Here is a 12,943-nt window from a genome sequence, read left to right as displayed (position 1 = left end):
AAATGAAATTTTTCGAACAGCTAATTATGAGTTATGCGTTTGTTGTTGTGATTTAAGAATTTTGCAATTTATGGGGGAAACTATTTTATAACAAAAAGCCAAAATAGCTTATTTAACCTTTAAAACCTCAAAATTACAAAATGGTTGAAATTCGCAAAAGTTCTACATTTGTGAAATTTTTGGTTGAATTTTATGTAAATGCATAAATTTTTATTTTGCACTGATTTATGCATAGGCAAAAGCACAATCGTAATTATGAAAATTATACTAATTAAATAATGTTAAATGCATACGTTGATAAAAGTACGCTTGTGTGCGTGAGTAAGCGTAAAATATGCATGCATGCAGGGAAAAGTAAGAAATAGCAAAGCATTCAAATCAAATGCGCACGCACTTATATACATTTGTGCACATAATGTACATATATATGTATGTACATTTATAAATTTTTAAACCTAAATACAATTTAATAAAATTCCGACACCATCTGATAATAATTATGTGTGTGTTGGTGTTTGCATAAAAATGTTTTCAAGGTTTTCAATTGCGAATACCAGATATACGCAGACACATAGATTGAATTAAAACAAAGCGATAATAAAATAAATTTAATTATTATGTAACAAATGTGTGAACACAAATAAAAATATTCATGATTTTTGTTTAGTTGAGAATTTTCATAACACAATATATATATACAAAATTGCATATGCATAAGCAAACTATGTATCCCAACAGATTTTTCAGCATAAAGTGAAAACAAATTTTAATTGTTGTAAAAATTGCTGTGGAAGAGCTTTGCTAAAGTTTTTATTTAATACGTTTTTTTTACTTTTGTTTTTTTTTTTTTTTTCAAATTTCCAATAAAACCTGATTGCAGTATAAATTAAAATTAAATTACAATTGTAACTGTATATAGATATGAAAATTTTATTGCACATCCAAATAAAATCTTTATCATTGTATTTTGATTATAAAATGAGTTATGAAATAAAAAAGTCAACATCTATTAATTAATCATTATCGATTAATAAGCTGTTTCATCTAAGCACAATCCCATAACGATGTAATGACAATGTTGCTTGCAGTTGATTTCCCGCACGCATACGTGCTGACCTTAGGAAGATCGAATTTACTTAAACTTCGAATTCAAGCAAACACTCCAAACAAAGTATTCATCAAAGTTTTCCGAATATAGATGGAAAATCGAACATTTTTTAAACGCGTATCGGTTTTCATTTCCAAAAAGGTGAAGAATTTCACTCCGTGAATGTGTCCGAGAATATGTGCTACTTATGGAGAGAATACGATTTGCGAAACTTATTTGCGAAAGCTTTGCATGCATTGCAGGAATGCATACACATATTACTTAACCAAGCGTAAATAACACAATATTGATGTTTGAACACACTTGATCATAGCTACAATTTCTTTTTCTCTACCTCCTTGTGACCTATCATCGTGTTACACGCATAGTGAGTGTGCTCTGAATAATTGGCCATATTTAAAGATTTTGCGCACAGCTGAAAAATTAAACAATTTTTCTAGACAATTATAACTTAGTTGGCTAAAATAAATATTTATTATAGGAGAAAATGAATGTACGCAGTGTAGACTTAAAATGATTGATTCATTTTTTTTTTTTACAAAATTGACATGGCTAGAGTTACAGTGAGAGCTGTAACTCGCTGTACTGAGTACCATTCACATATCTTCGATTTGCTACCAAGCCAATGAATTAAGAATGGCTAAGAACGAGATATTATACCATTATAATAATACATGTCTGCAGGCAGTTGCAGGTAAGGAATTTTCAAAAGGGAAAAAGTCAAATTGTTGGAAAATACACTGCACAGTCCAGATGTGACAACTTATTACTTCTTCTTATTTTTGAGATTCATATACCGGAGGTGCACCGGTTTAAAGCGACGAGAGAAAAGATTGAAGGGCATATATAAAAATTTAGTATGTAACGTACCTTTCAAAAACTAGCAAAAATACTATAAAACATTTTTTGAAAGATTAGAAAAATATTCCTAAGTTCATGTGTGTCGTATATATTTCGAAAAGTTGTACATAGTAAAGAAAAGCCCATATATGACGATTTGAGTTTGCATAAAAACTAGTCGATTTTCAAAGAACCTAAGTTCCCGAAAATGATAAAATCAACTACACATTCATAATGTCTCACTTCACTTATACGTATGCATTCACACAAAATTTATTACAATTATTCTTGTATATATGTACAAATATTTTTATATGTAAATTTCTATTGGCTTCGTTAACATTTGGTTTCTTTAAAATTTGTATTTTGCACATAGTTCGTTACGTTCTGGAAACTACATCCACCAACGCTACGTGCGCTGCGAGAATCTGTATACTGCATATACAACTTTTGAAAGATTCGGGCCTGATATATAGTTCGGGTCTCTAGACGACCAACAACAAATGTGTATTTGGCAAGGACAGAGGAAAAAAATTGTGGTTCAAACTTAGATTGCGTCCTCTGGCATTAACAGAGATTAAGAGAGTCCAATGGTTCTCAAAAAACCAATAAAAATGAAAAATTTCTTGTTCCCAGTAGGAAAGTTTCTATTTTCTATTGGCTCGATTCATTTTTTCCAGCGGTCAATGCAGCGATAGACTGTCTATAAGGGATCTCTCAAAAAAATCATCAACCACAGACCCCACAATTTTATTGCTAGCCTATTTTGGGTGGGTGAGGAAGCAATCTGATGTTTTTGAACAGTTTTGTCTTGGCTTAATGGAAGGTGGATTTGCGTTGCCCTTTTTTAAATCCGATCCTTCGCTTTCGGTCTATACATTTTAATACATCTTCATCGCGAATGTGCAGCAATGAACCTCCATATCAAATACGCTCTTGAACCAGAATCATTGCAGAACAACTAGAAAACCGGATGTCTTTCCTTCACATTTAGCAAGTGTCTCACATATTGTGCACACAAGTTTCTTATATCTAAATCTTCAGTCAATGTATGGTCTGCAGTACTTTTTGGAATTCCTACCATATTTTATAGTTTGCGGGCTTTTACCCTATTGTTGTCCAATATAAATTAATAGACTCTCTCTACTACTTCTTTCTTGCACATCTCGTTTGATCGATTATTGCTGTAGTCGTCTTGGCAGCTCGTATGGGTTTAAAGTTTTTCGGCTGCGGTCCTCCCATTTCATTATGTTAAAAAAAAGGAGGCGGCGCTAAAGTATAATACAGCTCAGCTTAAATATTGTTTGCGCAGTATTAAAAGCGTAGTATCTATTAACGGTGCACAATTTTTCCCTTGTTGTCAAACAAATACTATATAACGTACGAATACTAAACAACTTATGGCGAACGCCTTTAGACTTCAGACTTAAACTTCAAATGGTTCATACTTTCAACCGTAATATTTTGTTTTCTTTTGAACAATGACGCTATCTGTACGTGAGTAAACATCTGTTAGTTGTGCAGTAGCCTTTGTTTAAAAGAGTGTTTCTTCTAGCTGTCACACAAAGCTTTTACCACGAGTGGTACATACATTAGCTCTAAGATATTATTTATCTGCTGATAATATCTATTTGGAGTTGGATAAATACATAAATGAAATACTAATTATAATAGTAGAAGCTATTCTCGGCTGCGGGAAATTCTAAATCTCAAAGAGTAAAAAAGAACTTGCGAAGGATGCAAATAAATTTGGATAGAAGTTTTTTTATTTCGTCTATTATACTATTAAATTGCTTTTATTTTATGTTTCATTTTAATAAATCAGCAACATTTCACCACTTGAAAGCTTATAGCATTTGAGTGTTATTGTTGTTTTCTTGGGAGCTATCTCTCGCTTTGAGCATTAATCAGTGCGAAGCAACAAAATTGTTATCGATTTTCCGCATTCACGGAAACCTTGCTTGTATAGCGCTTTTTATGCCTTCGTTAAACCAAGACCATTTTGCTAAAGAGCAACGTTACGCATATTTTTTATATCTTTTCTTCAATATTCAGGAGCACGTCCTTGCAACAAGTTTTACATTTGATCTCACAGGAGATCAAGATTAAGCAAAAATACATTTTACTTTCCTAAAATATGAAAATCGCGCACTTCTTTCAAAATTGTGGATAAATTCTGGTTCTTCTTTCCGAGTCACATTTTATTATATTAGCTAAGAATTTTTTTTCTATACTTACCCTTGAGCCCTCTGATGTTGTAACACAAGTGCCACCATTATAACAACCCATTTTAATACAATCCGCCTGAGAGTCAGCGTCGATAGGACCTGCGCCACCTGTGTGGCTTACGCCTCCTATGCCAGCACCGCCCGGTATAAGTGGGCTTACGGTATTGGCACTATCTTCCTCTTCACTAGCAATTTCTCCTACCGCAGTCGGTATTTTAACGCTAACGGTTTGATGTGTACTATAAACAGGTGGTGGATAGGTGGGCTGTGGTGGTAATAAAGTTGCCGGTGGAGGTAAATGAGTTGGTTGTGCAGGCAAAGCAGGTTGTGGCGCCAACGTCACAGATGTTGGTGGTGAAGTTGGTGGCAAAGTAGGTTGAGGTAATAGTGTAGGCTTTGGTGGTAATATTGTTGGCATTTTTGTAAGTGACGGTGAAGTGGGTCTCATAGTTGGTTTGTACGTGGCAGGGGAACCATATGTTACCACAGTATGGTGGTATTCGGTAGCAGTTTCTGGAAAATCAGGCTTTGCAGAGATACCTACTTCAGGTATGGATGCTGGAATTCGTTGGGTAATTAAGTCTTCTGTATACAAGTGCTGTGGTGAGGCAGTGGTGACGGCAATTTCTGGGTGATAACCGGGTTTTATAGTACCTGCTGTTAACGTTGGTGAGGGGTGATAATAGGGTGTTGTGGTTTCGTGGTAAGTTTTCACCGTTGATGTGGTTGTAGTTAACGGTTGATATGGTGTAGTGAAGTGATGTGGATAGGTACGATTTTCTGGGCTATATACCGTAATCGAAATACCTGGTGCAGTAGTGGTAATAGTAGGACCTTCGTAGTCGTGCACCGTTCCAATTGTAGTTACCGAATATGTGGGTATATGAGGTCGCGGAGTTATACCGATTTCCTTATCTTTTTCTTTATGTCCGAAGTCGTAATACTTAGTAGTGATGACTACTTCGGGATAATCGGTAAAGAAAGGCGCAGTTGTTGTTGTTGGCATACCAGGTCGTATAATTGGTATGGTTTTAGTGGGTCCTACACCCGAATGTTCTTCTATCGTGGTGAAATACGTGGTGGAAAAGTGCGAATCACTTTCAGGTTTGGAGGTAGCGTGAGAAGTAGTCAAGGTGGGATAATATGTAGGAGGTGCAACCCAGGATGGCCGAGTAGGTTTGGAATAATCAATGCCACGATAGGTGGTATCTATGGAAGTTGTGATCACTGATGGCACGTAAGAAGTCTTCGTGGGTGGCTGTTCAAATACATCTAACGCTTCTTTTCCGGGATATTCTTTACTTCCGGGTACAAATTCACCCGATTTTGATCCTGACGTGTAATCTAAATCTCCAGATATGCTAACGGGTTTAACCGTAGTGATTTCCGCACTGTCAGAGCTATCATCGAATTTAGCAATGGTGGTAAATTCCTCTGAGCCCGTTATCTCGACAGAACCACTAACTTCAGATGAATGTGTTACCTCACCGCTATCCTTTGAGCCCGACTGATAACTTCCCGGTGGTTCTGTAATAACCGGGGATATATCTCCGCCCCAACCAGGGGAGGATATATAAGTTTTTTTGGTGCTTGAGATGGTTTCCTCTGACGATTGCCCCGTTATTATCGGTTTCTCCAGAGATTCACCGTCTGCACTTGTTGCCTGTTCAGAAGACTTTGTAATTTCTGAAGATATATCGTCTTCTCCCAAGAACATGGTTGTTACATAAGTTTTCGCAGTAGTTATTTCGCTGACCCATTTCGGTTTTGTATACATGGGAAAGGCTGGGGTTGTTGGCAAGTATTTGGGCTTGGAATACATCACCGTTACAGGCGTTGTAGGCATGTATTTGGGTTTTGAATACACCGGAGTAGCCTGTGTTGAAGGCGCCGTATAATTACAATCCAGTGAATCTTCGCCGATCATTAGGCATTCGCAAAGCATGCCCGTTAGCAACGGTGGGCAAGAACACGAAAAAGTATCCACGCCATCAATGCAAATGCCTCCGTTCATACATCGCGGTCCCAGTTGGCATTCGTCGTATTGGAACTCACATTTTTCACCATGATAATCGGGCACACAGTAACATGTGGGCACGCCTTCCTCCATTAGGCATAGAGCATTATTTTGGCAAGGATTGTCGGCACATATGAGAATTTCTTCTTCACAATTGGTACCAGTATAACCCATCGGGCAAGCACACACATAACTTGCCAATTTATCCACGCAAACACCACCATTTTGGCAAGGAGCCGAATCACATTCGTTAATTTCGTCTTGACATATACGGCCATGCCAGCCGGGTGCACACTCACAAGAAAACTCCAGGCCAGGACCTTCAATGCATTCACCACCATTATGGCAACGAGCACCGGTGCCTGTTGTTGAACACCAAAAAAAAAAAAAGAGAAAAAAATATCATAAATTTACAACAGGCAATGCTCTTGAATAATTTTATTAATTTCATAAAATTTTATGTTGTAGTTCACTCATATTTACCCGTCTCGCATACAGCCACATCAATTTCGCAATGATCTCCCAGATAGCCAGGTTGACAAGTGCATGTATAGCCATTATTACGGTCACGACAATGTCCGCCATTTTGACATGGATTTGACATACATTCATCAACATTTTCCTCGCAATCGGTTCCTGTAACAAATACAAAGAGACAAGAAAAAAAAAAAACGTGACAGATTGCAATGTATCAAATTTTATGCTTAATGAATTTATAAGTTGGATGAAAGGCTTTTAAATTAAAAAAAAAAAAGAAAAAAAATTGAAATTTAATTATGCATAAAATAAAAAAATCGAAAATATCTTTTTGCATTTTATCGGCAAGAGGGTACCAATTCCTTTACGATAACCCGTAAAGTTATTGCTGCTTTTAAATTTTTTAAATGAAAAACTCAAAAGTGCCCGAAGAAAAACATAAGGTAACAAAATTCTCTCGCACACTTTATGACATGTGTTCTTCTATGGCCTATTTTCACTTTTGCTTTACATGTATACATATGTGTAAGAATTTTATTGCACTTTCGTACATATTTTATGCGTTAATATATACACATGCAAACGCACTCATACGATTACATTTTATTTGTTCACCTTGTGCATCAACACAATTCATTTGTTATCGTTTTTCTTACTCCCGCTTCTTATTCATCTCTGAGTCTTCTTATCTTCCTTTACTTTTCCGATACTCGTAATCAACCTTGGACTTGTTACAACTTGTTACACGGTTTACTCCTTTTCATTGGTTATTGCATTGTATTTGTTAAGGGAAATAAGTTCGTTATGTGTATTTCGATTTATGTGTATGTATGTATGTATGTATGCGTGTGTGTGTGTGTGCGAGTCAGAGTGTAAAGAGAAAAGAATTGAGCCTTAAGAATTAAATGAACGTGTGTTCTGGTCGTTAACTGTAAACAATACTTGTGTTCGAACAAATTATAAAACGTGCGAGGATTTTTCTTACAAGGGTTTTTTTCCTTTTTTTCTTTCTTTTCCCGTTTGGCCCTGCATTCGCGGAAAAGTTTTTAATTTATCGTGTACTGAATAGAAAGACGTGTGAGTGCAGTTGAAATGAAAAGCCAAGGAAGAAATCGTAATTTTTCATTAGTTTTGTTTTCTATTGAAAATTCTTCCAAGTAACGCACGTACAGTTTTTGCTTTTTTGAGTTTAAGGCCACACCACAGCATGTTAATTGTAATGATAATTTGTAAAAAACACTTCTATCCTTCTTTATATTAATATAACCCGATAATTTGTAATACGATTAATTTAACATTAATTAAAAAGCAATGAATGTATAAGCAATTTGAACAAAGTTAAATAAATTTGGATAAAGTAATTTGGATAAAATTAAATGCATGCTGCTTGTTCAGCTATTTATTTCGAATCGCGATGGCTCTCCATTCAATTGAGTCAAAATAATATCATTAGAGTGGGTTGTTTAGTTTCCACGCGAAAAACTAAATCAGGCAAATAGGACGATTTCACAACGAGATCAATACTCGAGTACGCTTCTATTGTTTGGTCTCCTTTCTATACGTACTCTGCAGATTCAACAGAACCGGTTCAATAGCAATGCCCAATCATTGCCCGGTGACCTGCTCGTCTCTTTAGCTTCTTATGAAAAGAAATTGGTTTTCTTATCCTTACCACCCACTTGAGGAACGTAGAGATTTATCCTTGATGTTTTCTTCTTAATAAATGGCACTATCGATTCGCCGGCGTTACTCGGTGAGATCAATTTCGATTGCTCCAAAACGTTTTTCTATGAGCTTTATTTTCATAGACCTTAGCCTACGTAGCTATAATTACGTGCTTTTTAACTTTTTTAGCATCCTTTCCAAAAATCCAAACGGTATCTACAATCTACAGTCAATATCGGATTTTTTAAGTCCTATCAAATTAACTTCAATCCTAATCCTGATACGTTTGTACGATTGATTGTGTGGTTCGAAAAATGTTTTTTTTCATTATTATGGGTTGCCGAGCTTTTGCGTGTTTGCAATGGGTTTGGGAGTCACACCCAACTCGGGTGCCGAGCTTCAAAAACCTCATAAAGTATATAAATTCTTGGCCACTTTCATATTTGGAATCCATCTAAGCAAGTTCGTCAGTACCTCTGTCCGTCTGCCCGAGTGTGCAGCACCTGTTGTAAACATTTTTCAGTTAGTGAAAGTGAAGGTATTGCTTACAAATTTGGAGAAGAGTTTGCAAGTTTCAAAAGATACAGCGCCTACAACGCCCACGTCCCTATAAAGGCAAAAGCTTTTATTTTGAAAATAGAAAATATCGGACGCGCCCACCCAATATCATAGAGTGCGAAAATTTACTTATTCCCTTTTTCTTTAGAATCACGACGATGGGTATAAAAGATTCGATCCTTGCCGAATATAATTTTCTTTACTTTTCTTTAGAGATTTTATAATAGTCGTTAATAACACTTAACCTGCGATTTATTTCTAAGAATCAATTGAATTAGAGTCTTAATATATTTTAGCTGGATTTCATGTGTAAGTAAATAAATGAATAAATTAGAACGGAAGAGAAAGAAGCCGAAAATGAGATCAATAAGAGATTATTTTGTATAATAGTGCGCATACTATCACTAATTTACTTCTCAGTTCTTCGGAAGTCTCATATTTCGCTTTTGAGGAAAAATTTGATTCAGATTTTTTGCTGACCTTTTTTGCACATGTGGGAAATCGAAAAATTCACTTTATTAGATGAAAGTAAAGAAGCGCTTTGCATTAACTAAGAAAAAAACGATACTCATTTCAATAAGTGCAGAAAAATTGAATGGGAGAGGTTTACTATATTTTGATAGCGACCGTGGGCTCTAACGATTATGATTTAAGAAAATGTATCCTATACGTGTAACACGATGACGGTGACATAGAGGTAAGGAAAGAGAGGGAGGGATACAAGTGGGAACGCAGTCTAGTGAATGTGCTTCCTCATCGGTAAGCATTAACGATTGACTGAGCCATTATTAGTTTTAGTCTATCACTCTGACATTGGTTCACGTATTTTTTTGTTCAGCCTTTAGGCCGCAAATTTTCGAAAATCGTGATGAAATTTCGTACGCTGGCGTATTCTTCGTACGACACGCCGAGGACCCCTAATATATGTCATTTTTAATATTTCTTAATAAAAATCAGCTGAAAATAATATGTTGGCCTTTAGATAGGTTTAGAATATTGTGATCGGAAAAGACCATTTTTTGAACCTTATTTCATATCTATGTTCTTATAAAATAAATTTGATTAGGTAGCAAGGCTGGAAACTTGTCGAAGACAACGACTTCATTTATTAATGTACTGAAATAACTTTGGCCACAGAGGCTTATTTTTCATAAGAAGTAAGAAGCAAACTTTATGTAATTGTAAGATACCATTTTTGTTTGTTCTGTGGCGAAAATCGATGAAGAAAAGTTTACTTTATAGAAAGGTTAACTTTACTGACTTTAGACCAGGTGGGTTCATGCGCTGTACTGCACACTCACGTTATAATTTTTTTGCTATTTCCCATCGTGCGTCCTTTATGCTTCTAACGCGTACCCAATCAATAAGTGGCCTTTAGCGACTGAAGGCTTACTACCTCTGCGACTAAGTATGCTCTACCGCGCTGACATTTAAACCCGCGAATACTCAACTGCGGGCCGTGGCTCTTATCTACTCGTCTGTGTGGCAGCCATAAAGAATATGAAAAGTTTTGATATATTTTTTAATATCATAAGTTAATCATAAGTTTCTCTCTTTAATTTCGCGATTAAAATGCTACTAAATTCTTTTAACGTGTCTTTGTTTTTGATTGGAAGGAACTATGGTCTTAGTTGTTGTCTCTTGCTATTGGAAATAATCGCAATGTTTGCTAAGTGTGAACAAATTTCCTGCTTTGTTGGTAGGACTTACTAAATACCGTATGTTCTATGTTATCATCATCGTTGAAGGCGTGATTTAGAACGTGCACAAAAGCAAATACCTATAAATAGGACGAAGATTCCTTAACTCAGTTTTCTCTTCTTATGCATTTCGTTTTCTATCAACTCTCAGATTCGTGTCTATTCTGTGACGTTGTTTTTCTTTTCTTTTTTTTTTTGCTTTTCTTCTGTTAACGGAATTTTCTGTAGTCTATCGATCCTCCGAGTTATATCTACGTTGAAAACTGCAACTTCTTGAAGACTTTTGAAAGGGTATTGAAAGAAAATAGCGGTTGATTTTAAAAAATTTCTTTCTAAACACTATCTCGAGTTTTCGTTATGCAATTTTTCTTATAGAAATTTCTTCAATCCAAAGTTGTTTACTTACAAATTTAGAGCAAGTGTCTCTTGAGTAAACGGTATGTGCACGTCTGCGTTTACTTTGTGTCTTTATATTATTATTTATTCAACTCTTATAAACGCTTATGTCGAAATTATAATATAACCTTGAAAATGTTTTGTTCTCGTTCTCCTTTCAGCTTCTTTTTCTACTTCTTATTACGTTATTGCTATACTGGTTCATGCTTTCTAAAATGCGCGTTATTTTCCATATCACATACATGTATTCGTAGAATTTTCTTTTATAATGACAAATAAACGTGAGTTATGCAGTTTTTGCAATGTTGATAATGATAATGACGTTGTTAGTATTGGTGCTAGTGTTGGTGTTGGTGTTGATGTTTACGCTGCGCACACATTGACAGATTAATCTTGAATCCTAAGACAAAGCAAAGGAAAAGAAAAGAAAAAAGTGAACCAACAAGCATTTCATTCTTTGTCTTAGCAACGCAAAGTTTTTCGGTTATGTTTTGCTCAACAAACAGGAGAAACATGGCAGATTGTGTTTCCCATGGTTTTGGTAACAAGAAACTCATTGCAAGTCGAGTCAACAAAAGAGTTGCAACGTGCTCCAATACATTATGAACACATATGCTTATATATGTTTCTTCTTTTTTCAGCGTGTACATCAACAATGGAAAGTGTGTTTAAGTTAAGTTTTGGGCAGAAGAATAAAAAGCAATTTATTTATCTGCATTGTAAAGTTGAAAAAAATTTTTGAAAAATTTTACATTTTACGTTTTTCGAACGACGTTAAAAAAAAGAGAAAAAAAAAACATTAAAAAAAATATTTAAAGAATGCCGTAAACATTAAATGAATAAAAGCAATTTTATCTCTGCGAAGAAAAATTTTAGACTTCTGCCAATAAAGTTGTGTATCACAATTCTTGCCCGAATTAAAATTTAATCAAGAAAGAGATCAAAATTACCAGCAACATACTCAATTTGTGTTCGAAACCGAACAACATTTCCTATTTTCCTTTTGTAACACGCATCGTACTGTGGAAATGACATGCATGATAAAATTGTATTTTAGTTTATTATCATTATTTTTTTCACGTTTAGGTTTCATAGGGAAAGAAATTTTAATTTCGATAACATAAAAGTTACACAAGAATTTTCAACGAAACTTGCACACACATAAATGTAAACATATTAACAGTTGAATGTATTTTCAATAAAACTAAAAATGGATCATTTGCAGGGAGACTTAAATGTGGAACCCTAGCTACTCCACCATGCCAGCGGTATAGAAATTTGCAGAGTGGAAAAAAACAAGTCTACCTTTTTTTATCTTACGGCATGCTATATTTCCAGGAATTGCAAGAATTTGACAATCCAATCCAAAATTGAAACAATTTTAAATCCATACATTTAGGTAAAATGATTCCGATACATATATGCATTTCGCAAATTTGTGGAGGTAGGGGCGAAAATTGGTGGCTTTTTCTACCAAAATTTAAATTCATATTCCTTGAATTTTAATTGAACCTCTTTAAACGAAATATGCTCGCTTTTGATCGATTACCCATTTTTTTGGAAAAACCGTTATACCATAAGATCCGAGATTTCCGCATGAAAACTAAACTAAGATTTACATAAGCGGTTTTTGAAATCAGTTTCAAGATCTTAAGTGGATGCGACGGAGACCGAAACAAGTAACGATCAAACGGCCAAAAGTTGACGAAAAATATAATACGAATACGTTTTATCTGGTGCTGTTTTGATAAAAGATGGCGTCATTTCTTTTGACCAGTTCACGCTTTGCACTAATTGCTCGCCTTAATCGTTTTAGCTTATGATAGTGGAGAGCGCAACCACATATCTGGTCAAGTTGAAGCGCTTCCTGGTGTATCCCACGAAATAGACGGCGTTTCCTTATGAGGAATCGGTCTTCACTTTGTCTTGGTTTCTTCAGCTTCACCGAAGATGT

The 12,943-nt window shown here is 35.3% G+C and overlaps 2 protein-coding genes across 12 annotated transcripts in view; one reads left to right on the top strand and one right to left on the bottom strand.

Moving 5' to 3' along the window:
* Positions 1 to 12,943, top strand: part of LOC119633912 — a 154,229-nt gene that overhangs the window by 38,796 nt on the left and 102,490 nt on the right. The window contains exons 1-2 of one of the 2 annotated variants that reach the window (XM_038027741.1): positions 11,206 to 11,270; positions 11,332 to 11,530. The exons of the other annotated variant lie outside the window; for it this stretch is intronic. The gene's annotated coding sequence lies outside the window, so the exon portion shown is untranslated. Of the gene's footprint in view, positions 1 to 11,205; positions 11,271 to 11,331; positions 11,531 to 12,943 lie in introns of those variants that run through there. 2 annotated transcript variants of the gene reach the window in all.
* LOC119633910 (protein eyes shut) overlaps positions 1 to 12,943 on the bottom strand; it is a 146,210-nt gene that overhangs the window by 43,464 nt on the left and 89,803 nt on the right. For all 10 annotated transcript variants that reach the window (XM_038027738.1, XM_038027731.1, XM_038027734.1 and 7 more), the window contains 2 exons: positions 6,677 to 6,829; positions 4,187 to 6,555 (listed from right to left, as the gene is read on the bottom strand). In XM_038027738.1, the coding sequence (XP_037883666.1) occupies positions 4,187 to 6,555; positions 6,677 to 6,829 (2,522 nt within the window). The remainder of the gene's footprint in view (positions 1 to 4,186; positions 6,556 to 6,676; positions 6,830 to 12,943) is intronic.

The sequence above is a fragment of the Glossina fuscipes genome, unplaced genomic scaffold (genome assembly GCF_014805625.2).
Source record: "Glossina fuscipes isolate IAEA_lab_2018 unplaced genomic scaffold, Yale_Gfus_2 2, whole genome shotgun sequence".
NCBI lineage: Eukaryota > Metazoa > Arthropoda > Insecta > Diptera > Glossinidae > Glossina > Glossina fuscipes.
This window is presented reverse-complemented; position numbering and strand designations above follow the sequence as displayed.